The following is a 27,320-nucleotide window of genomic DNA, read 5'->3' as shown; positions in this document are numbered from 1 at the left end:
GAAAATTATGTTGATTCCGGATTTTGCTGAAAATAAGGATTTACAGGATTTAATGCATTCTGCTGAACAGGTTGGAAAACATACTATGCAATGTGGTTTTGCTTCACTAGAGGCATCTTGCAGGGCTGCTGTCACTGGGTCTGTACTTAGAAGGCATGCTTGGCTTAAGGAGCAATCTTTGCCAGATCATGTTAAAACTAAAGTGCTGGATGCTCCCTTAAATCAGGACTGCCTTTTTGGCGAAAGAGCAGAAGTTGTTCTTAAAAAGATGGAGGAAAAAGCTAAATCTATGCAAACTAGTAAACATTTCTTACAAGTGCAGCCTCCTAGATTTAGTAGGCATTGGCCCTCAAAAAATTGGTCCTTTCCTGCCTCTTCCAGGCCTTCTTGGTTCAAACCCAGAACCAGCAGAACACCCAGGCTTCAGTCCCAGGGTACGCGCAGGACTAAGCAGTGGGGGGCTCCCACTTCCAAATCAGGGAGTAGTAAGACTCCCCCCTATGGTAAGCTGTCTTAATGACAACTTTAAAACTTCCAAGCACTTCTCAACTGACTGCTCCTTTAGGGGGAAAGATTGCTCTGCAAGCAAAAAAAACTAGGACAAATGGGTTTTAAACATAGTTTCCCAAGGATACATATTTCACTTCCACACGTTACCAACCCCAAACTGTTGGCCAGATCTACCCCCAAATCAGTGGGCAGAGGCTCAAAAGCAAGTACTCTCTCTCTTAAGATTAAAGGCTATTCAGACTGTACAAGAAGAGGAAAAGGGTCAAGGTTTCTATTCAAGACTTTTCCTGGTACCCAGAAAAGGCAACTCATGGCGTCCTATCCTGGACATGTCTATCCTAAACACCTTTTTGGTGATTCCAAAATTCAAGATGCTAACTCTTCACCAGTTGCTTCCCATGATAGGCAAAGATGCCTGGTTGGCAACACTGGATTTAAAGGAAGCCTATCTACACATGCCAATCAGGGCATCTTGCAGAAAATACCTATGTTTCAAAGCAGGCTGCATGCACTATCTACTGCACCCAGGGTATTCACAAAGTGCCTAGCTCTAGTCATTGCATTTTGCAGGCAAAGAAATATTCAAATATACCCATACCTGGACGATTGTCAAATTCAGGCAGACAGCCAGGACATACTTCTTAATCATCTGGCATTTGTACAAAAGGTGTTAACTTGTCTGGGGTACACCGTAAACGAAAATAAATCACATCTGGTATCCTGTCAACAAATTATATTCCTGGGAGCAAGCTTGAACACAACTTCCCAGATGGCTTTCCTCACGCCAGAGAAACAAATTCATTTGACAACTTACTTCAAACTAGTGGCCACAAAAACCCTGCTATCTGCAAGGCAAATACTGCATGCCTTGGGATTCATGGCCTCGTGCATTCTATTAATTCCATATGCAAGACTGCATATGAGGAAAGTGGTATCTAAAAAGCCTATGGTGTCAACATTGTCAAGATCTAGAAGCAATGATTCCTATCATACCTTGCCTATGGTTAGAGTTCCTTTGGTGGGCAGAGGCCTGCCACCAAAACAAGGGACTACCATTCACTCTACCCCTTGCCGCCCAAACCCTAACAACAGACTCATCAGACTATGCATGAGGGGGCTCACCTGGCAGGGAAGTGCATTCAGGGCAAATGGAACCCAAGTCAAGTGCACCTGCATATCAATCAAAAAGAAATGTTTGCTGTACAGAATGCTCTGACAGCCTTCAAAGACCACATTCTTCCAGGACAATTAATGGTAAAGACTGTTATGTGGTACATAAACAAGCAGGGGTGTGTACCCATTCTTACCCCCTCTGCAAACTAGCCGTGGCTCTGTGGAACTCTGCCTTGAGCTACTAAGTTCATCTACAGTCTCAATTCCTGCCAGGAAAACTAAATACACTGGCAGATGAACTAAGCAGAAATCTTATGGGCCCACACGAGTGGAAACTGAAACCAAAGATTTTCAACATGTTAATCAACAAATGCGGGATCCCAGATTTAGACATGTTTGCCTCCCCCCAGAACTACCAATTGGACAAATTCTGCACAAGGACTCCCCACAAACAAGCTTGGAAAGTGGATGCTCTGTCCTTCAGCTGGAAAAATCTATTAGTTTATGCCTTTCCTCCTCTGCCTCTCCTCTCCAAAGTACTACTAAAGATCAAACAGGACAAACCAAGGATGATACTGATTGCACCAGACTGGCCATGCCAACACTGGTGTACCCCCTGTTGTGCAGTGTCACAGCTGGCCCCATGGCACCAACCTCAGACCCCTACCCTGCTGTCTCAGCAGGAGAGCCAGATTCTGCATCCCCAGCTTCAAACCCTGAACCTGGCAGCCTAGCTAATTACCTAATCTCTCAGTTACCATCCCTCAGTAAACAAGTGTTGGATGTCATTTTGGAGGCAAGGAGGCCTAGTACTAGAAAATCTTCTGCTGAAAAATGGAAAATATTCTGTGCCTGGAACCAAACTCAAGGGATGGCCACAGCAGCACCCAATTTAACTCAGATTCTTCAATACTTATGCTTCACAAGGGCCTTTCCTTTTCCTCCAGCAAAATTCACGCCTCAGCCATTTCAGCTCATTACAACACAGAACCACCCCTCTTTTCTCACCCACTGCTCAAGCAGTTCCTCAGAGGGGCCAGAAACTTAAGACCTCCCAGGAGAGCCCCAACTCCAGCCCGGCACCTTAATTTTGTATTGGAAAAACTCACTCTTCCTCCGTTTGAGCCAGCTGCAACTGCAGAGTTAAAATTCCTTTCTTGGAAAACAGCTTTCCTTTCAGCAATCACTTCAGCAAGAAGGGTATCTGAATTACAGGCCCTTATGACAGTGGAGCCTTTCATCATCTTTCATGTGGACAGGGTGTCCCTCAGGACCAATCCCTCTTTCATGCCACAAGGTGGTATCCAGTGTGGCTCTTAATCAGTCAATTCATTTTCCAACCACCTTTTCTAATCCACAGAACAAAGGGGAATGGATACTGCACTCCTTAGATGTGCACAGACAACTTAGATTTTACTTGGACAGGACTAAACCTCAAAAGAAATCTGAACAACTGCTGGTAGCATTTGCTGCAGGGGCAGAGGGGAAGGCTATTTCAAAGCAAACCATTTTTAAATGGATAGGCCATTGCATTAATTTCTGCTATAAGCACCATGGAAAACCTATCCCACAGGGGATTAGACCCCATTCAACCAGGGCTGCATCTACCTCTACAGCCTTTCTCAGAGGTGTCCCTACCAGAGACATCCTAGAAGCTGCTACCTAGAGTTCTGTACATACATTCACCAAACATTACCATTTGCCAATTTTCTCTAAATCCAGAGCTGGCTTTGCCACTGCAGTCTTGCAGGGTCTTATAGCTGGTCCTAAAGCTATCTAAATTCCTCCTCCCATCCTTAACTTTGGGAATCTACCCAAATGTAATGACTGCAACAGTGAAGCAGGAAGAGCATAGTACAGTTGTGTACATTTACCATAAATGTAGATGTTTGAGTGTATTCATGGTTACCCTCCCTCCAGCCCCGGCTTCTTTTGGCTATATTTCTATTCTCCTTTACTATACTTAAAAGCTTTTTGGTGTATTTGATTTTTTGTTGGCGGTATAACCTTGTAGATCTATATTTAATTGCTTCCCATTGAGGGGGGCACCTAACATCTGGGGCAAGAAAAACTGATGTAATGGTGTCGGCTGCATGCTTCATACCCCTGACTACCTGACGTCATGGAAGATGAGACAGCAACCAATGCAGGACCAAAGACTTTGATAATCAGGCTGACTGAGGGCTACTGCAAGCAGATAACCCAAATGTGATGACTGCAACAGTGAATACACTTAAACATTTACCTTTATGGTAAGTGTACACAACTGTACTTTTCTTGCATTCCTTATACTTTCTGCAACATGCAACATATACTCATAAGGGTAACAGTGGTACCTTGTTCTTTTGCTTTTGAGTATTCATTTTCTGTGACCAGTTTTAGACGTCTTATAAAACTTGTCATTTAATTTTGTATTTTACCACACACATTTGCCAAGCTTAAATTAGTACTTTGCCTTTTGTCTAATTCCCCCTTTCTTGCTATTTGCACTACATCTTCTAAAATTAGAAAAGGTAGTGCAAAAGTATAACTTTTACATCAGGCACTGCAATCACAGTTCTCTGATTTGTTCACTTTTGTGGGCCATTAAAGCCATAGTTTTCAGGCTGTCCACACAGTTGCCTTACAAAATATTGGTTACGTACAGCTGTGGAAACATTCTGCTATCTGTATATTTTTATTTTTCACAAAATGTTGATTGAGTATGCTAATCTCTGACTCATAGCCAACATTGAAAAATGTTAAAAAAAAATATATATATATATATATGTGTGTGTATATATATATATATATATATATATATATATATATATATATATATATATATAAAGGATGTTAATGCCTGTGGAATTTTCTAAAATCATCTGCTGTACCTACTGTCTGTGAATTACTTCACTTGTGCTGTGTACAAAAATGGTCAATTGTTGATCAGAGCACTACCCAGGCAAACAAACCTAAGTAACACTCTGTCTCTGTAAATGAGACTGAAGTGTGTATGTGCGCGTGCATGTGTGTATGTGTATATATTCTCTACCTGACAATCTGTAGTATACAGAATGGGTGTTTTACCTGAATTTTAACAGTTTTTTTTGACTTGTCACATACATTTTTGTGAATGTCCGTCTCCAAGCAGACCAGCAAAAAGGTTTTGAAAAAATCAAATGGCTCCAGTCGGAAGCAATGTGGTTTGCCCACCCTGAATATTTTAAATGTGGTAAGGGAAGGAATTTGCAAGATAAAGTTGATCAGGAAAAGGATTCAACTCGAGCCTGTTTCACTGAAAATGGTATGGCATGGTTTGAATTTTATGTTGATGTTCTTTTACCAAGTTATTGGTATAATTACTAACCATACTGGGGAAAGCTTTTTATTAAAAACATTTTTTTTTTTTTTTTTCAGCAAGTAAGTTGTAAGTTCAAAATCAAAATGCCCATAAAACTTTTATTTAAAAGTAAGGGTGCAGCCATTAGCATTGCCACCTCACAGCAAGAGGTTCTCTGGTTCGATTCTCAGCTGGGGTGCCTTCTGTGTGGAGTCTGCATGTTCTCCCTGTGGTCGTGTGGGTTTCCTCCGGGTGCTCCAGTTTCCTCCCACATCCCAAAGACATGCTGTAGGTGGATTGGACACTCTAAATTGGCCCTAGGTGTGAGTGTGTGCATTTGTGTGCCTTCTGTAGAAGGTGGGCTGGCAACTCAACACCATAAAAACTCCACTGCCAGTCATGAGCGGACAGTGATCCGCTGTGGCGACCCCTAACCGGGAAAAGCCGAAAGAAGCAGAAGAAAAGTCCCATAGTACTTTCAGCTGATTCATACATATTTGATCCACTTATAAAACTACTTTTATGAAAAAACAGCAACTTGCAGTTATTTTGTACAAGAGTACTAAAATAGAGCAAACTTAATCTAACTGCCATGATAACCCGTCATAGTGGTAATGTTTAGGAGTGTTTGAAGATGACTAAAACTTTAGGATAAAAACATTATCCCGATAGCTTCCCAAAGTGATTATTATAAGACTGAGACATTTGACAGCTGTTTATTAATTTAACAACAGAAGGAGCATTACCGATATGTGCAGATTTTTATCTGTATAATGTCTGTGTGTATGTATGTATATTTTATATATTATATACATGTATATAGGTGTGTGTATATAATATGTACATATAAAACAGATTTTGTCCCCCCAAAGTTCGAGAACCAATCCCCCCAGACTCATTTCTATTTTTGTTGACACAGTATTAAAAACAGTGATGTTAAGCAGCAACTTTTTTATTTTAAAAGCAAAATTAAAAGTGTAACGGATTGGGAGGGAGACTTTCTTTAGTAACTGTAGATGTGAAGTCTTTATGCAGCTGTTTCTCAAGACGTCACTTTAGAATGGGTAATGTATTGATTAATGATGCCAGCTATGCATTGGAATAGGTAAAAGTGATTGTGCACAGCATGTGTTAAATCATTTTTTTGATCACATTTATAAGCAAATGAGGTCTGGCTGTAGATGTCACCAAATTGTCAATTTAGGTTTATCATTTTTGGGAAAAGTATGCAATAATTTGTATTATAAGGATATTATTGCCATTATATTTATTTTGTTTGGAAGGGTTTGAAAGCTGTATTGCATGGAATTTTGGATCACAAATTCCATTACAAGCTTTTTGGAATTTGTCACTCTTTATTTCAAGTGAGAAGTTACACATTTAGATGTTACGGTATAAAAGAACTGTATTAAGACATGTTTAAAGACCAAGATTACTTAAAACAAATGTGAATAGTAATACTATTTACATTATTCTATTATGCACCATGAGTGGTTGAAGAACAATATTAAAAGTCAGACTTAAATAGGGTTAGAAATTTAACCTTGGATTAAGAAGGGTTTGGATTGTTGAGCAAAATATTTTCCTTCAAAGTAGCCTAGCAACATTCTTGTTGGAGGGTTGAAAGAAGTAAAACCTATGGATAATCTTTCTAAAAAGACACCATGATAATTTAATTTTTATTTTTTTCATTGACTGTTTTTAATACACATAGTTGATGCAATAAGTATTACAAAATGTTATGAATAAGAACTGGGACATTTAAACTGCTGATTTAGAGATAACAAATCTGACTAGAGGTAATAAAGGGGGTAGGAATTTAGAAGTTATTTGAAAGGTATTGAGATGGTAGGGGTAATGAAGAGGCCGTTAATGCAGAGGTCAAATTTACCCACATCTAAGTGTTATGGCTGCAGTTGATGTAGGTTTATTGCAGGCAAGCCTGGGTTTTCTATTGTCAACATCACTAAGTTATATGGCCCCTGGGCATTTTATAAGTTTCAAGATCTTGCTTAATCTGTGTAAGAGATAGGATACATGGGCATATTTATAATATTAAGATTAAAAGTGATTGTAGTACTCTGCATTATTTTAGAATGCTTGAAATGTATTTCAGAGATTTCATTTGAGAAATATGATATAAATGTGCACATTTTTAGAATTGTGTAATTACCTTCAAGATGGTCATGTGAAATTGATCATGTAATTTGTGTGCATATAATTGGAAGTAAATGCATATTTTGTATTTTATGAAGTCTTGCTTGTGGTTTTATCTTATTTATAAATAAATGCTGAGTCAATTTTCATCAGTCCACAGATAAATGTTCAGTGTAACAGTGAATAGTTTGTGATTTTTGTCATAAAATGTTTTTCAAATAATATGTTCCCCATGGCCATGTAAACTAGTGTTTCCAAAAATGTGCTTCTATCGCTTGTCATTTAACATAAAATACAAAAGTCCAGCATTTCGATGTAGATATTGAAAACAATAAGCAAAAGTACTGATGTCCTATGGTAAATTTTACAGAAGGCATATTTTTTTTATTTTAACAAATCTATACAAAGGTTGCAGAAAAAGTCTTCTTATGTTTGTCTAACATGTAAGCATCAAAATACAAATTTTCCAGTGTGAGATATTTGTGCTTAAACTTTGTAGCTCCTATTCCATCATGGAATTAAAATCCTTCCATCATAGAATTTAAAAGCCTTTGAATGTCTTATTATATAAAACTGGTCATTATGTTCATTGAAAGAGTTTGCAAGTTTCACAGGATTCCCTGCAAGATCAGTGTAGACATGACTTTCAGATGCTTCACTAGAGTTGTACAATTGTGATTAGAATTATTTGAAACAGTGTCTTCAGTTTTATCTTGCAGAATGTGTAACTGTTAAATTTTTCAAATGTACATTGAGCCTCCCACTCCCCAGTAAGCTAATTGAATTTTTGTATTAATGCATTCAAATCTCCCAGAGTGCTGTGCAAGGCCAAAAATAAATTCTCCAGAACTTCTAGGATCACCAGAGTTCTCTCACTGTCCCATTCAGCCCTTTGTCGTCTCCCATGTCAAGTGCACTTCATGAAACACAAATCAAAAACACCGCATCTCACATGAATTAGTCCATGGCACCGAGTGACTGCAAAAAAGATGACTGTACTGGGTAAAGCTTTTTATTAAAAGCATGAGGTTCTTTCATTCCACAAGTAAACTGGAACATCTTCAGAGCAAATCTGGCTATAAAAGTCTCATTTAGTTAAATTTGTCAAGTTAAATGATATTGTCAGCTAATACAAAAATATTTGAATTACTTATAAAAATATTTCTGGGGAAAAAAAGATTGATACCAGTAATGCATTATATAAACACACAGTACAGTAGTGTAAAGTAAAGACCATTTTTTTGTTGTGTGTGTGAGACTGAAAACTACACGCTGACTTGGAATTTCTAGAGCAGGATAGCAGTTAAGGGAATACAATGGCAGTTATTGGCTCCTAATAGGCTGCCAAGGCTAAATGAAAAAAATTAAATGTCTCCTTAAAAGTATGAATTTTATCGTGCTTTAAGTTTCTTTTTTGTACAATGTATTAAAGCTTCTGCCAATACGGTCAGTGGCTTTTCATCAGTGATTTACATTTTTTAACAAACCACAGACTACCTTGTGTCAGTTGGTAATGATACCACTAACATCCATAAAGTAATCCTTAGCTCATTTAATTTATTTGTAGGATAAGGTCCCTGTATTAGGATAACAAGTAAAAGGAAAACTCCACCCTCCACCATAGCTGATCATGTCAAAAAGTTGCATTTTTCTCTGTACAATGAGTTGTGCTATTTAATGCCTTGGAAACCCTCTGTAGCCTTCATTCTATGTCTTTCCTTAGACATGAAAGTCCCATCATTTTGCTTTCGTGTTCAAATCTCATTGTTTCAGAAAGGAATCTTTCTCAGCCTGCATAATGTAGGCTAGACATGCCATTCAATGTTCATCTCACAGTTTCCTATCTGCAGATTGTGTCTCATTGAAGTTGTTTAAGTGCTCATATTTTCAGGTAAAGTGAAACGGTTAGTTGTTTTTCATGCAAAAAATATATCCAAAAATAAGTAAGTGATAGCTGTACCACGATTTAAACAGGAGGGTACCTACTGTCATTTTTGGCCAGTGTTTGTTGCTTACATGCAACTGCAGATAATTTAAGGACTGCCTGAAAGTATAGTGAATACTGCAAGCCTTACCACTTGTTTGGACTGGCAGTTTTCAGGTATAGGTGATTAGCAGAGCTGTTACCATCTGTCACTGCAGGGAGGTTTTGGGGGAGAAGATCTGGCAATTGTTTCAGGAGTACAATTTGAGTACTTCAAAGCAAACTAGCTAGAAAAGCAGAGCTTTAAGAAGGCTTAAATGCATAAAGCAGCCTATCCTCAACACAAATTGGAATCATTCACTGAAACAAAAATGCAGACATGGTTTGTAATGTTTGTAGAGGCTACGAAATCATGAACTGCAGCACCATCAGCTGTAAGTGAAAGAAAAAATGCTACCTTGTGTCTGTAAAAAAGCATAAACTGCTCAATGAAAAGGCAGGCTGTAAAAAAAAATCAGTTTGATAGAGCCCATGATGCTCATTTTGGGATAAAATAAAATGAGAGACCAATCCTAAGCATTACTGTAGCACAGAATATCAAAATATGATTAAAGCAAACATTTTGGAGTTTCAAGGTGATATTTTTGTTGAAATGGAAAAATATGTTTATCAGATTACACACTTACTAGTCATGTTAATTTGTCCTGTTTTAGGCCAGGCTTTTTAAAATGTTTGAGCCCAAGTACTGTACAAGTAAAATACAAATAAACTTGATTAAAATTAATTGTTGTAGAATCTTGACTATTACTGTTTTGTATCACTTCTTTTTGTGGAGCTTTTCTTCCTGGGCCTCTGCTGAAAAAGGGCGCATGCTCAGTTGGACATTTCTGGTAACAAGTGCCAGATAAATAATGAAACGTAAGACACTATGCAAAAGTAGGTTACTCATTAAAAGAAAGTGAATGTTTTATCAGACAGCCATGGCTTATAAACTGAATCACGACCAGTTATTCATTGGTTAACTTGAAGAAAATGATTTGAGTGCTTACAGTTTTCTGGTGTTCTAAACAGACAGACATTTAATAGGTTCCAGAGGTGCAGACATTGGTGTACAAAAGCCTGAACCCAGAAAATTCAAGACACTGCTGAAATCACTAGCAGCTCTAGGAGACAAAGGACAGGAACCACGTTCAGTATCCACGAGGTAACCCAAGCCACTTGGGGCCTAGTAAACTGTAATTTAAACTTAATAGATGTCTGAATGGAGGCAGTCTGAACTTTGCAGGACTGGTATAGTATGTTGGCACTTCCAGACCCTAGTTAGTAGCAGGTTACAAAATTTGCACTAGCTGCAAATGCTTAAGATCTGAAGTTAGTAGCTTTGGGTAGTACATGTTGCAGTTGTCCAGATGGTAAGAGAGTACAGCTTGCACTACTTGACTAAGAATGTAGTAAGGTACTCGATGGAAGATGTAAATAATATGGAAATGGACATTTCTAACAAAGTATTCTAAAGTTTAAACATTTTTAAGAAGGTATCTTCACCGGTAGTTTCTGCTGCTGTTAAATATGAATGTCTGTTACAGTGTGTTTAAAGTGTGGTTTTGGAATGTCTAGGTCTAAAGATTTAATTTTCCTAAAAATCATTACAAATGTTGGTAGATTGATACAGAAAATATAGCTATACTGACTTAACAATGAGATGGGCGATTCTGACACTTTCTTATTCTGATTTTCTGTCTCGGTATGTGCAAATAATAGTTTATTATATTTTTAAGTTAAAGTTTTATATTCACTGCAGTTGCCTATCAGTGCATGCATAGTAAACTGTCGATGTTTGCAAAGTCGACCCCTATATGAAGCTTTTTAGTCAAATGTTCGTAATGTCAAATAGCTGTAATGCAGGCGGAAAGGGTAGAAGAATGATGTCATTGAGTCTGCTGGTATTACTGTGTTGGAGGCCAATGAAGAGCAGTGAGTGAGGATTTGCCCTTACCTCATTGTGCACTATCAGAGTTATATAAAATTAGCAGGGGGTGTCATGGGTGTTTGAGAGCTTGACCCCTTCATGCCAAAAACATGATTTTCTTTGTCTGTATTTTGATCTTTTTATAGTCGTGTCATATTGTTTTGTGGCAATTCACTTAAGTTGTATAGCTGATGGCTCGTGGTTAGGTGTGGTGGTCAATCCTTTGCAAAGTTTTTTGATGTTCGTGTTTCACTGTTGCAGTCATTACAATTGGGTTATCCTGCTGGCAGGCTACCCGCAGTCGGCCTGAATTCCAAAGTCCAGGTCCGGCGTTGGTTGCTGTTGCCTCCTCCCTGACGTCAATGCACCAGGGGTATAAAAGATGCAGCCGACGCTATTTTCTTAAGTATTTCTTGCTGCACGGTGCCCGAAGCAAAAGCAGTTGGCAAGTGCCAGTCGGCCGACTCCTGAGATTTTCAAGTTCGAATTTCAGATCCGAAGTCTTCAATAAAAGCTAAGTATCCCATTGGGGAAACTTTTTTTTTCTTGCTCCAGACCGATGTCAGAAAAAAGTTAATTGCATTTCTTGTGGGAAGCAAATACCTCATAAGGATTTTCATTCTTACTGTATTCCTTGCCTAGGCCCTGACCACAACGCTGCTAGTTGTCGGTTTGGTGCTAGATTTAACCAACGCACTATTAAGCGTCGGTACGATTTTGCATTTCATTACTTTGGCAGAAGATTCAATTGTATAATGCCGTCGGAACAGCTGACTGCAGGAGTTTACAAAAAACACAAAGAAAAATAGAAGGACAGGCATCTGAGGTCCAAAACAGACAACGAGGCTTCTTCTAGGCCAGTCGCCGGTTCTCAGTGAGGCGCTTTCGCAGCCCCTGATGACCGCTACTTTAGAGCCACAGGCCGATAACGACTCCGACGTGGAGTCAACCAGGCCTACAGAAACTCAAGGTATAGGACTTTCGGAAACCATTCCCTCAGATCGGTCCGGAGCCGCTGAGCAGGCATCGGCTTCTGCGGGCGTTTTCAGGCCTACACAATTAAATGTTAAAACTACTTCAGCTTCAAAGGCAAAGACTAAAGCAGCTTTAAAGACAAAGAAACAAGTACACCAGCCCCATGGACAGGCCTCCATGCCTAAAAAACAGATGCTCAAAATGGCCGAAGACCTGATTACTTTAATCAGGGGTTCTCATCCCCCTCCTGACAGGAGGCCTAGGCAAGAGGTAGAATATGAATCTTCAGATCAGATTTCCATTTCATCAGATTCCTCTTCTGATCAGGAATAGTCTCTTCCTCCTTATGAGGATTCTGATACTGAAGAGTCTATCCCGTCAGCTTCTCCTCCTGAGGATTATTTTTTTGGGGAAACATTGCATACCATGAGGGGAACATTTCCACTGGGAGAGCCAAGATTATTCAGAATCTAAGAAAAGGCTCGGATACTTTCTTTTACTGCCTTAGTACAGCCCCTGGCTATTCCACCTGTGCTAGACATTGTAGATGTATTTTCAGAGTCCAGTCTGACTCCTGACTCCTTACCTCCAGCTCCAGTTAAGCCAGACAGATACTACAGGGTTCCAGACTCCCACAAATGTCTTTTTAAAAACCCTGCTGCTGACCCAGAAACCATCTCTCAGGGTCCCAAGGGGGTCAAGGCTTCCACTGCAAAAAATCCTACCCCCTCTGACAGAGATTCCAGGGCACTGGACAGATGGGGAAAAAAGATTTACACTTCTGCCACCTTGGCTATAATGGCTTTAAATTGTCAGTTTCATATGCTCAAATATCAGCAATATATTATGTCACTGCTTAAACAGAAAATGTTGACAAATTCTGAATGTACAAAAAAATAAAGAAATGCAGGATTTATTGCATGCAGCTGAACAAGTTGGAAAGCATACTTTACAATGTGGTTTTGATTTTTTGGAGGCCTCCTGCAGAGCTGCTGTTACGGGTTCTGTCATTGGGAGACATGCTTAGTTAAAAGAACAGAATCTGCCCGATCATGTTAAAGCAAAATTATTAGATGCTCCATTACAGCATGATACCTTGTTTGGTGTTAAAGCAGAAGAGGTGCTGAAGAAAATGGAGGACAAAGCCAAATCTATGCAAACGGTCAAGGATTTCTTACAGGTACAGCCTCCAAGATTTATGGCCTACAAATAATTGGTCCTTTCCAGTGTCAGACAGACCACAAAGAGGCAGGTACAGATGCCCTAGAGGCAGATCCCAGCCCCAAGGCTCATACAGGTCTAAACAATGGGGTGCTTCTACCTCCAAAAGCGGAGAAGACAAGTCACAGCCATACAGAAAGCAGTCCCAATGACTTCCCCCTGCCAGCACCAAGCACTTGTCTTCTGGCAGCTCCTTTAGGGGGGAAACTAGCACTTTTTTCTCACAACTGGCACCTAATCACCCAGGACAAATGGGTCTTGAACATAGTGTCACAAGGTTACAGGTTCCACTTTCACACCCTGCCAAGGGCAAACGGTATGCCAGACCTGCCAAAAAAAAAAAAAAAAAATCAATGGGCAGAGGCACAAAAACAAGTTACATCCCTCATGGGCATGAGGGCCATTCAGCAAGTACCACAGCAAGAGAAGGGACAAGGAGTTTACTCGAGGCTTGTCTTTGGTGCCCAGAAAGGACAAAGCCTGGAGGCCAATACTGGATCTATCTATTCTAAACACATACCTGGATATTCCAAAATTCAAAATGTTGACTCTGCAGCAGCTTCTGCTCATGCTGGGCATGAAGGCTTGGCTTGTAGCTTTAGACCTAAAAGATGCATACCTGCATGTCCCAATCAGACAATCATGCAGAAGATACCTCAGATTCATAGCTGGCTCAATGCACTACCAATTCTCTGCACTGCCCTTTGGCTTATCTACTGCGCCCAGGGTCTTCACAAAATGCCTGGCACCAGTAATTGCATTTTGCAGACAGAGGAATACAAATATATCCTTACTTGGATGACTGCCTTATTCAAGCAGAGAACAAGGACATTCTGCTACAGCATCTGGCATTTGTAAAAAGATTATTAACATGCCTAGGGTACACAGTAAACAAAAACAAATCGAAACTTGTACCCTCTCGAGATAATATTCCTGGGTGCAAGCTTAAATACAACTGCCCAGATGGCTTATCTCACGCCAGACAAACAAAGGCAACTGACTACTTATTTCAAAAGGTTGTCAACAAACACCCAAGTTAACTGCAAGAAAAATTCTGCAGGCTTTGGGCTTCATGGCATCCTGCATTCTACTAATTCCATATGCAAGACTGCATATGAGGAAACTACAATGGTATCTAAAAAGTGTTTGGACTCAACATTGCCACAGCCTGGAAGCAGTAATTACACTCATTCCCTGCCTGCAACAGGAGTTTCGATGGTGGGCAAAGGCCTGTCACCACAACAAGAGGCAGCCATTCACCATACTCCAGCCAGACAGACATTGACAACAGATGCATTGGAATATGCCTGGGGGGCCCTCATGGCAGGAAGATGTATTCAGGGCTCATGGTCCGCAACCCAAATGCATCTACATATCAATCAAAAAGAGATGCTAGCTGTTCAAAATGCCCTGACAGTCTTCAAGGACCTACTTCATCCAGGACAACTACTGATAAAGATAGACAATACTACAGTCATGTGGTACATAAACAAGCAGGGAGGTGCACATTCCTACCCCCTTTGCAGAATAGCCATGACTTTGTGGGACACAGCATTGACTTATCAAGTACATCTGCAAGCACAATTCCTGCCAGGAAGGATAAATACTCTGGCAGAGGAATTAAGCAGAAACCTCATGGATCCCCACGAGTGGAAATTGGATCCACATGTCTTCAACATGATAACAAGGAATTGGGAATGTCTGGACATAGATCTATTTGCCTCTCCTCACAGTTGCCAACTACAGAGATTCTGCACAAGGACTTATCACAAGCAAGCATGGAGAGTGGATGGTCTATCTTTCAGCTGGAAGAACTTAACAGTATATGCCTTTCTCCCACTGCCTCTCCTACCCAAGGTGCTCCTAAAGGTCAGACAAGAAAAGCCAAAAATGATACTGATTGCCCCAGACTGGCCACGCCAGCACTGGTACCCAATCCTAAGGAACTTGACTCAATGCCAAGCATGGACATTACTTCAAATTCTTCACTTACTGACCCAACAAAACAATCAGATCCTGCACAACCAACTCAGGACCTTAAATCTGGCAGCATGGCAGATAATGTAGCTTTTCAAAACACACCTCTCTCTAAAGCGGTGATGGATGTTATCTTGGAGGGCAGGAGGCCCAGTACCAGAAAATCTTGGAACCAGGCACAAGGAATTGACATGATTGTTCCAAATATCCCTCAGATTTTGCAATACTTAACTGAGATGCTGGACAAAGGCCTAGCCTTTTCATCAGTTAAGATTCATGCCTCTGCCATTTCAGCTCATTACAATACAGAGCCCCCTATTTTTTCTCATCCTTTATTAAGGCAATACCTCAGAGGAGCCAAAAATGTACGGCCTCCAAGGAGATCACCAATACCTGCATGGGACCTCAATTATGTCTTGGAAAAACTCACTCTGCCTCCTTTTGAGCCATTCGCTACAGCGGATATAAAATTTTTATCATGGAAAACAGCTCTTCTCCTAGCAATAACCTCTGCAAGACGAGTCTCAGAACTACAGGCACTCATGGCTGTAGAACTTTTTATCATTTTCCATCCAGATAGGGTTTCTCTAAGGACAAACAGGTCTGGCATACCGTTTGCCCTTGGCAGGGTGTGAAAGTGGAACCTGTAACCTTGTGACACTATGTTCAAGACCCAGTGTGGCCCTTAACCAAACTATTAATTTAAAAACAAAGAATAATGCTCACTACACTCTGTTAGCCTGATAATAAACAAGACTTATAAAATACAACAAAAAAACAGGCTTAAATAGTGGGAAGTATACTTGCTGTGTTCAATTCAAGTCAGTCACAAAAGGTAACCAAATGTTCCACAAAAAGAAACGAAGTTGTAACCTACAAACCGCTTTACTTTGCGAACTCTTAATCCAATAAAAAAAGAGTCAAAATCACCATAGAGTGTTCATTCGAACCTACTCATCCACTGGGCAATAGCTTGTAGAAAAAACACGCAGCCAGCATGTAAAAATGAATCCAAGCGTCCAGTAGAAACCACGTGACTGACTTGAACACAGCAAGTATACTTCCCACTATTTAAGCCTGGTTTTTTGTTGTATTTTATAAGTCAAACTATTAATTTGCCTACCTTTTATCCAAGCCCACAGAATAAGGGTGAAAAACTTCTGCATTCTTTGGACATACACAGACAACTGTGCTTCTACTTGGACAGAACCAAAGCTTTCAGAAAGACTGAGCAATTACTGGTAGCATATGCTGTAGGATCACAAGGAAAGGCTATCTCAAAGCAGACTATTTCAAAGTGGATAGGTCACTGCATTCATTTATGCTATTCTCAACATGGCAAATCAGTGCCTAAGGGCATTAGGCCACATTCCACCAGAGCAGCAGCCACTTCAGCAGCCTTCCTCAGAGGAGTTCCAACCAAAGACATTTTAGAGGCTGCAACCCGGAGTTCAGTGCACACTTTTACAAAGCACTACCATTTACCACTCTACTCCAAATCCAGGGCAGGCTTTGCCACTGCAGTCCTGCAGGGCCTCATAGCCACTCCTTATTCTATTTAGTACCAGCCTCCCAATCTTAGCTTTGGGATTCAACCCAATTGTAATGACTGCAACAGCAAAACATGATGAACATAGTACAGTTGTGTACCTACCATAGATGTTCGAGTGTAGTCACTGTTGCAGTCCAGATTACCCACCCAACATCCCCCTTATCTGTGCTGAACCTATTCTGTACTTCTCTATTGTATGCAACCTATGTGGTGTATTTGCTTGTAGATGAAGGAAACTTGTTACTTGGTGCATGCATGCTTTATAGACATATTTTTAGCCTACCCTTTTGGGGGCACCTGACATCTGGGGCAAGAAAAACTGAAGAAAATGGCGTCAGCTGCATCTTTTATACCCCTGGCACACTGACGTCAGGGAGGAGGCAACAGCAACCGACGCCGGACCTAGACTTTGGAATTCAGGCCGACTGCTTGTAGCCTGCCAGCAGGATAACCCAACTGTAATGACTGCAGCAGTGAATACACTCAAACATCTACATTTATGGTAGGTACACAACTGTACTTTCCTTATGCAGTTCATGTTTTCATTTGTGTGAATAACAACAGATAGAGTGCAATCAAACATCTTGCTTGTTCATTGGGATGCTTATTTTGAAGTTTTGGTTTATGATGTGAATTTATGTTCATGCACTTTACTTCTGGAATTTAGATTTTAAATAAGGTGCAAATACAAATAAAAATGTAAAATGCAATAATAAAAAGGCAGTACAGTTTAGACAGAGCCTCTGCCGTAATATTCTAAAATAGTTCATAACACAGTTGCATTCCTTTTGGTAAAATTTCAGAATGTAATCCTGCATATCTTGATAAAGTTTTTGTTTTTCGGCTTTTCCCGGTTAGGGGTCGCCACAGCGGGACTCCGGTCCGCGAATGATTGGCAGTAGATTTTCACGAATGCCGAGGTGCCAGCTCGATGTTCAACCTTCAACGAAGGCACGCCCATTTATGCATGTCTTTCGAACGCCCACCTAACTGCGGGGAGGACATGCAGACTCCACACAGAAGGCACTCCCCTCACTCCAGCTGAGAATCGAACAGGAGAACCTCTTGCTGTGAGGCAACAACGCTACCGCTGCGCCACCGCGGAAGTCCATATCTTGATAAAGTAAAACGCAAACATTATACCCAGCATTTAAATTTATTTTTTACATATCTTGATAAAGTAAAAATTAAATTTAAATGCTGGGTAGAATGTTTGCATTTGCCAAATTGGGCAAGGAAGAATTCTTAGTGTGAAATGTCTGATTCAGTGTACCGGTAACTGTGTACATCATTACTAGACTTGTTACCTGTTTGGTAATTAAAGTATTAAAGAAGCAGGAAGAGTCACTGAGTATCATATGATGAGACACTAGGTGTGTATTACACTGATGTCTGTGTTCTTACTTAACAGCCTCTTTGCTTACTGTTGATAAAAAGTTAACGTGGTCATATGTTTTTGCTTTGCAGAGCATTCATCAAAATGGTGGTTTCACAAAGGTATGGTTTGCGATGAAAACCTTCTTGACTCCCAGCATTGTAATAATCATGGTCTGGTACTGGAGACGAATTACCAAGATGACTAGACCACCAGTTCTTCTGGAAAAGTGAGTTAGCAAGTTTGACAAGAAATTTCTTGCTGCAGGACAGACATCAGTTTTATAGATTAAACTATGTTTTTGTAGTTGGCAACATCCTCTTTGTCAGATATTTTTATATTTTAGTCTGTGGCATCACCCCGGTTCATTTGTCTGCTGCCTTTATTTCCTTAGTCCATCATGTCGCTACAGGCTGGCTTGCAGTCAGTTATTTGAAACGGTTGTCTTGTTCTTAAATTGATGCATTCCTGAAATCATTATAGGTCAACATGAAGAGAGTAATACTGCTGGGGTTTTTTGTGATGGGCATACATTATGCAGGGATATTAAAAGTACATGCAGATTTATTCTTTTAAAAAGTGACCATTTGAATGTTACGTGCCCATCCAAGTCTTACTACAGTTAATTTGTACTTCATTTCCTGCTGTTTTATTCCTGTTGATTTTGATAACATTGGAAGACGGGCTTTAGCTTTTACTTTTTTAAGAACAGTCATTATAATAATTAGAGCTCTATAATGTTAGTTTGCATTTTCAGTGTGTTATATAAAACTGCTGTAGAAATACAGCTGATGACAATCAGAAGTGTCAACAAGGTACAGCTACTAGAAGGAAGTACACACATGCACATATGAATATGTTTTCCATGGAATTATTACAAGGCTATAGTCAGAATGTGGTAATATTTTTACTGAAAAACAGGAAAAAGTAAAAGGTTGGGAGGAGCTGTGCACAGGGAGAGGAAAAATAATAGACTAAAGCAGTAGTGTCTTGAGTAATTGAGGAAGAGGCATTGTTATGCCCTGGACTAGACAGCAGATGAGCATTTACAATGGAGTGTCTAACAGCCTTCTGAGAAAAGTGGAGGAATTTGAAGGGTTTTGTTCCATAAAATTAAAGCAGATTATGGTACATTTTAAGGTAACCAAGGTGTGTAGTCTCTCTGTACATGCATACATATATGTATGTATGTGTATAAACACATGTGCGTATATAATGTATATGTGTGTGTGTGTGGGTGAGGGGATGAGGAAGTGAAGGGTAGGTATGGTGTTAAGCAAAGGAATGCAGAAGGTCAGATGGTAGTGGATTTTGCGAAAAGGATGGACATGGCTGTGGTGAATACGTATTTTAACAAGAGGGAGGAGCATAGGGTGACATACAAGAGTGGAGGAAGATGCACACAGGTGGATTATATCTTATGTAGGAGGGCCAGTTTGAAGGAGCTTGGAGACTGTAAAGTGGTGACCAGGGAAAGTGTAGTTAGGCAGCATAGGATGGTGGTTTGTAGCATGACATTGATGATCAAGAAGAGGAAGAGGAGTGTAAGGGCAGCACCGAGGATGAAATGGTGTAAATTGAAAAAGGGTAGTTGTTAGGTGGAGTTCAGGGAAGAGTTAAGACAGGCACTGGGTGGCAGTGAAGAGTTACCAAATAGCTGGGTAACTACAGCAGAGCTAGTAAGGGAGACAGCTAGAAAGGTGCTTGGTATGACATCTGGACATAGGAAGGATGACACGGAGATGTTGTGGAATGAGGAAGTACAGGAGAGTATACAGAGAAAGAGGTTGGCAAAGAAGTGGGATTGTCAGAGAGATGAAGAAAGTAGACGGGAGTATAAGGAGATATGAGGTGCATGGCAAAGAGAGAGGTGGCTAAGGATAAGGCATATGAAGAGTTGTATGAAAGGTTGGACACTAAGGAGGGAGAAAGGAACCTGTACCGATTTGCTAGACAGAGGGACCGAGCTAGGAAATATGTGCAGCAGGTAAAGGTGATAAAGGATAATGAGGGAAACATACTTACAAGTGAGGAGAGTGTGTTGAGCAGATGGAAAGAGTACTTTGAGGGGTTGATGAATGAAGAGAATGAGAGGGAGAGAAGGTTGGATGATGTGGGGATAGTGAATCATGAAGTGCAATGGATTAGCAAGGAGGAAGTAAAGATAGCTATGAAGAGGATAAAGAATGGAAAGGCTGTTGGTCCAGATGACATACCTGTGGAAGCATGGAGGTGTTTAGGTGAAATGGCAGTGGAGTTTCTAATCAGATTGTTTAATGAAATCTTGGAAAGTGAGAGGATGCCTGAGGAATAGACAACAAGTGTTTTGGTACCGATTTTTAAGAATAACGGTGATGTGCAGAGCTGTAGTAACTACAGAGGGATTAAATTGATCAGTCACAGCATGAAGTTATGGGAAAGAGTAGTGGAAGCTAGGTTAAGAAGGGACATGATGATTAGTGATCAGCAGTTTGGTTTCATGCTGGGAAAGAGCACTGCAGATGCGATATTTGCTTTGAGAGTGTTGATGGAGAAGTACAGAGCAGGTCAGAAGGAGTTGCATTGTGTTTTTGTAGACTTAGAGAAAGCATATGACAGGGTGCCTAGAGAGGAGTTGTGGTATTGTATGAGGAAGTCGGGAGTGTCAGAGAAGTATGTAAGAGTGGTACAGGATATGTACAAGGGTAGTGTGACAGCGGTAAGGTCTGCGGTGGGAGTGACAGATTGGTTTAAGGTGGAGGTGGGATTACATCAAGGATCAGCTCTGAGCCATTTCTTATTTGCAATGGTGATGGACAGGTTGACAGACTAGATCAGACAGGAATCCCTGTGGACTACGATGTTCGCAGATGACATTGTGATATGTAGTGAGAGTAGGGAACAGGTGGAGGAGACCCTGGAGAGATGGAGATATGCTCTAGAGAGAAGAGGAATGAAGGTCAGCAGAACTAAGGCAGAATATATGTGTGTGAATGAGAGGGAGGATAGAGGAATGGTGAGGATGCAGGGAGTAGAGTTGGGGAAGAAGAGTGTCAGGAGTGATTTGTGACAGACGAGTACCAGTAAGAGTGAAAGGGAAGGTCTACAAGAGGGTAGTGAGACCAGCTATGTTATATGGGTTCTAGACAGTGGCATTGACAAAAAAGGCAGGAATTAGAGCTGGATGTGGCAGAGTTAAAGATGTTAAGATTTGCACTGGGTGTGACGAGGGTGGACAGGATTAGGCATCAGTATATTAGAGGGTCAGCCCAGGTTAGAAGGTTTGGAGACAAAGCCAGAGAGGCAAGATTATGTTGGTTTGGACATGTGCTAAGGAGGGATGCTGAGTATATTGGGAAAAAGATGTTAAGGATGAAACTACCAGGTAACAGGAAAAGAAGGATAAAAAGTTCCAGGATGCACGAAAAATACTAGTAACCAAAAGTAATGCACCTAGTAGCCATCAAGGAAAACTCCACTTTATTTGAATCAAACACCAGCAAAATCCATTAGTTAAGTGCTTTTATCATAGACAATAACTTCATCAGAACAGGGATAATTCACATGCTTGAAGAGGTCTATATATACCTAAACAATTAGCACATATTAAACTAATGAATTAGGTTAAATCAATAAATTAGGAAAAACTTGCTTAAAGACACATACTCCATTATAAAATAAATACTAAATTCTCAAGTATAAAAGTCTATGTGCATACATGCACAGCTGTTGTGAAACATAGTATATGAAAATGCATAGTTTTAAAATAATTTTTTGTTTTGTATTTAAAATGTATAAAAGAATATATGTATAAAATATAAACATTTTTCATGCCTAAAAAACATAGGAATACTTTTAAAAAAACTTTAAAAATACTTGAGTTTTAGTAGACAGAAAAATGCACAATGATTACAAAGTCATTTATTTAATCTGAGGTCCCAGTCCTTAATTTGGATTCTGTCCTTTAGGGCTGGTAATATGGATACATTATCACTTAGTCCTGGGGGGAAGTTGGCGGCAAGCCTGAGTTGCCAAATAAGTTCCTTTTTGCTAAGCTGATTCTTCGAATCCCCCCCCCCCCCCCTTGCTTCAATGTCAACTGTGTCTAATATACCAAACTTGAAGCCTTGGAAATTTGGACAGCTTAGTGAATGCCTGTACAATGCATCAGTTTACTTTTTATTTTTTTAATTCATATAAATGCACGTAAATCCTACGTTTGAAAGATCTTTCCGTCTTTCCGACGTAGTATGCCGGACAGGTATCACACACATTGCCAGATATACTAACCCCTGTGTTCTACAATTACCATTCCTAAAATTGATGTTAGTCCTTAATCTGTCGCTCAATGTAGTAACAGTTCCCCCAAAAATGAAACTACACTGGGAACAACTACCACAAGTTGTAGTCCCTTTCCCATTCCCATTTCCAGTACAATTTTTTGCTTTCTCTACCAATTTCTTAACATTCATTCCCACCTTGTTTATAAAAAAGGGTTGGTCACCCAAAGTTTGGTAAATATCCTGGTTGGTTCCAAAAATACTCCAATTTTTTTGCATAATAGCTTTAATATTTTTAGATATATTACTGTATTGTACTATACATGCTCTTGTAAATGCCCCAGACCCAGGATAGGATTGGGGACTACCCGAGGGTGGGTTTGTAAACTGACCTGCTCCCAAAAGTGGTTTGTATTTCCTACACCATTCACCATACACTTCATCCAAAATTGAATTTATCATGTCTTTGGGATAGTCCCTTTGTAGAAACATGTTGGTCAAATTAACAAATTCTTTTTTGACATTGATCAGAAGTCATTCTAGCAATACGTATAGTCTGTCCTTTAACAATGCTTTTCTTTTGGGGCAAGGGCTAATGACTGCTGAAATGCAAGTAAGAGTTGCAAAAAGTACTCTTACGAAAAACCTGAGATCTGAAGCCATGGTCATTATGGGAAATTAATGTATCCAAAAATGGTAATTGTTGTTCGTGACAGGAAAATGTAAACTTGAGGAAGGTAGTAGTTCTATTTAAATAATCAATGAATGCAGGAATATTGTCTTTGTCTCCCTTCCATAGAATAAAAATGTCTTCCAGGTATCGATTGTATAATAGTATGTGTTCAGCCCACCATGTGCTATTGAAAACATGTTTAAGCTCCCATCCAAAAAGGACTAAATTGGCATATAGTGGTGCGCATACTGCTCCCGTAGTCACCCCAAAAATTTGTTAGTAATATTGCCCTTCAAAATAGATGTAGTTATAATCTAGAACCATAGACATTAATTCACATATAAGGGTGACCTCCCCATGAGTCAAACTGGAATCGAGAAGTAATATATCCTCGAAAAATTCCATACTATCTTTCTTAGGGATACAGGTGAATAAATCCTCAACGTCTATGGTTAAGAAAATAAGATCTGGGCTCCATATTTCTTTACTAAGTTGTCCCAAGAAATCCCAGGTGTCCCTAACCAAATGTGGAACTCCTTCGACAATGTTTAACCTTGATGTTCATCGTGTTTCACTGTTGCAGTCATTACAATTGGGTTATCCTGCTGGCACCGCAGTCGGCCCGAGTTCCAAAGTCTAGGTCCGGTGTCGGTTGCTGTCACCTCCTCCCTGAAGTCAGTGCGCCAGGGGTATAAAAGATGCTGCCAATGCCATTTCCTCCAGTCTTTTTCTTGCTGTGCGGTGCCTGAAGCAAAAGCAGTTCGCAAGTGCCAGTCGGCTGACTCCTGAGATTTTCAAATTCAAATTTCAGATCCGAAGTCTTCATTAAAGCTAAGTACCCCACTTTTTTCTTGCTCCAGACCGATGTCAGAAAACGTTAATAATTGTATTTCTTGTGGGAAGCAAATACCTCATAAGGATTTTCATTCTTACTGTATTCCTTGCCTAAGCCCTGACCACGACGTTGCTAGTTGTCGGTTTTGTGCTAGATTTAACCAACGCACTATTAAGCGTCTGTACGATTTTGCATTTCATTACTTTGGCAGAAGATTCAATTATATAATGCCGTCGGAACAGTCGACTACCGGAGTTTATAAAAAGCACAAAGAAAAAGAAAAGGACAGGCATCCGGGGTCCAAAACCGACGATGAGGCTTCTGTTAGGCCTGTTGCCAGTTCTCAGTGAGGTGCTTTCACAGCCACTGATGCCCGTTACCTCAGAGCCACAGGCCGCTTCCGACTCCCACGAGGAGCCGACTAGGCCACTGGAAACTCAAGGTATTGGACACTCGGAAACTATTCCTTCAAATGGGTCCAGAGCCGCTGAGCAGGCATCGGCTTCTGAAGGTGTTTTCAGACTTGCACAGTTATATGTAAAACCAACTTCAGCTTCAAAGGCAAAGACTAGAGCAGCTCTAAAGACAAAGAAACAAGTACAGCATTCTCCTGGACAGGCCTCCATGCCTACAAAACAGATGCTTAAAATGGCCGAAGACCTAATTACTTTGATCAGGGGTTCCCATCCCCCGCCTGATAAGAGGCCTAGGCAAGAGATAGAATATGAATCTTCAGATCAGGTTTCCATTTCCTCTGAATCTTCAGATCATGTTTCCATTTCCTCTGATTCCTCTTCTGAACAGGAATATTCCCTTCCTCCCTATGAGGATTCTGATGCTGAAGAATCTATCCCTTCAGCCTCTCCTCCTGAGGATTATTCTTTTGGGGAGACTGCATACTATGAGGGAGCATTTCCTCTGGGAGAGCCAAGATTACTCAGAATCCAAGAAAAGGCTCAGAGACTTCCTTTTATTACCTCAGCACAGGCCCCTTGCTATTCCTCCTGTTTTAGACATTGTAGATGATGTATTTTCAGAGTCCGGTCTGTCTCCTGACTCTTTACCACCAGCTCCTGTTAAGCCAGACAGATACTACAGGGTTCCTGATTCACATAAATTTCTTTACAAGAACCCTGCTGCTGATGCAGAAACTATTTCTCAGGGTCCCAAGGGGGTCAAGGCTTCCACTGCAAAAAACCCTATCCCCTCTGATAGGGATTCAAGGACCCTGGACAGATGGGGAAAAAGATTTATACTTTTACTACCTTGGCTGTAAGAGCTTTAAATTGTCAGTTTCATATGCTTAAATATCAGCAATATCTTGTATCACTGCTTAAACAGAAAATGTTGGCAAATTCAGAATGTGCAGAAAACAAATGCAGGATTTATTGCATGCAGCTGAACAAGTGGGAAAGCATACTTTGCAATGTGGTTTTGATTCTCTAGAGGCCTCGTGCAGGGCCGCAGTTACAAGTTCTGTCATTAGGAGGCATGCTTGGTTAAAAGAACAGAATCTGCCCGATCATGTTAAAGCAAAACTATTAGGTGCTCCATTACAGCATGATACCTTGTTTGGTGTTAAAGCAGAAGAGGTGTTGAAGAAAATGGAAGACAAAGCTAAATCTATGCAAACAGTGAAGGATTTCTTACAGGTACAGCCTCCCAGATTTAGCAGGAACTGGCCTACAAAGAATGGGTCCTTTCCAGTGTCAGACAGGCCACAAAGAGGCAGATACAGACGCCCTAGAGGCCGATCACAGCCCCAAGGCTCATACAGGCCTATCCAATGGGGTGCTTCTACCTCCAAAAGTGGAGAGGAAAAATCACAGCCATACAGGAAACTGTCTCAATGACTTCCCCCTGCCAGCACCAAGCACTTATCTTCTGGCAGTTCCTTTAGGCGGAAAACTAGCACCTTTTTCACAAAATTGGCACATGATCACCCAGGACAAATGGGTCTTAAATATCATACCTCAAAGCTACAGGTTCCACTTTCACACCCTGCCAAGGCCAAACGGTATGCCAGACCTGCTACGCAATCAATGGGCAGAGGCACAAAAACAAGTTTCATTCAGCAAGTACCACAGCAAGAGCAGGGACAAGGATTTTACTCAAGGCTATTCTTGGTACCCAGACAGAACAAAGCCTAGAGACCAATACTGGACCTGTCTATCCTAAACACATACCTGGATATTCCAAAATTCAAAATGTTAACTCTGCAGCAGCTTCTGCCCATGCTGGGCAAGAAAGCTTGGCTTGTGACTTTAGACCTAAAAGAGGCATACCTGCATGTTCCAATCAGACAATCGTGCAGAAGATACCTCAGATTTATAGCTGGCTCAATGCACTACCAATTATCTCCACTGCCCTTTGGCTTATCTACTGTGCCCAGGGTCTTCACAAAATGCCTGGCACCAGTAATTGCATTTTGCAGACAAAGAGGAATACAAATATATCCTTACTTGGACGACTGCCTTATTGAATCAGAGAACAAGGACATCCTACTACAGCATCTGGCATTTGTAAAAAGATTACTAACAGGTCTAGGGTACACAGTAAACGAAAAGAAATCAAAACTAGTACCCTCTCATGAGATAATATTCTTGGGTGCAAGCTTAAATACAACTGCCCAGATGGCTTATCTCATGCCAGACAAACAAAGGCAACTAACTTCTTACTTCAAAATGTTGGCAACAAAGACCCAGTTATCTGCAAGAAAAATTCTGCAGGCTTTGGGCTTCATGGCATCCTGCATACTACTAATTCCATATGCAAGACTGCATATGAGGAAACTTCAATGGTATCTAAAAAGCGTTTGGACTCAATATTGCCACAGCCTGGAAACAATAATTACCCTCAAACCCTGCCTGCAACAGGAGTTTCGATGGTGGGCAAAAGCCTGTCATCTCAGCACGGGACAGCCATTCACCTTACCCACAGCCAGGCAGACATTGACAACAGATGCATCAGATTATGCCTGGGGAGCCCATATGGCAGGAAGATGTATTCAGGGCACATGGTCCGCAAGTCAAATGCATCTACATATCAATCAAAAAGAGATGCTAGCTGTTCAGAATGCAATGACAACCTTCAAGGATATACTTCATCCAGGACAACTACTGATAAAGATGGACAATACTACAGTCATGTGGTACATAAGCAGGGGGGCACGCATTCCTACCCCCTCTGCAGACTAGCCATAAACTTGTGGGACACAGCACTGACTTACCAAGTACATCTGCAAGCACAATTCCTGCCAGGAAGGATAAATACTCTGGTAGATGAACTAAGCAGAAACCTAATGGATCCCCACGAGTGGAAATTGGATCCACAAGTCTTCAGCATGATAACAAGGAACTGGGGATGCCCGGACATAGACCTATTTGCCTCCCCTCACAACTGCCAACTACAGAGATTCTGCACAAGGACTTATCACAAGCAAGCATGGAAAGTGGATG

The 27,320-nt window shown here is 40.6% G+C and overlaps 1 protein-coding gene across 1 annotated transcript in view; it reads left to right on the top strand.

Annotated features, from left to right (window-relative positions):
- The window catches only part of WLS (Wnt ligand secretion mediator), a 903,497-nt gene that overhangs the window by 446,167 nt on the left and 430,010 nt on the right, over positions 1 to 27,320 (top strand). The window contains exon 5 of the mRNA XM_044085601.1: positions 18,188 to 18,324. Coding sequence (XP_043941536.1) covers positions 18,188 to 18,324 — 137 coding nt within the window. The remainder of the gene's footprint in view (positions 1 to 18,187; positions 18,325 to 27,320) is intronic.

This window comes from Protopterus annectens, chromosome 10.part0, assembly GCF_019279795.1.
Source record: "Protopterus annectens isolate FY-2018-M chromosome 10.part0, PAN1.0, whole genome shotgun sequence".
Taxonomy (NCBI): Eukaryota; Metazoa; Chordata; order Ceratodontiformes; family Protopteridae; genus Protopterus; species Protopterus annectens.
This window is presented reverse-complemented; position numbering and strand designations above follow the sequence as displayed.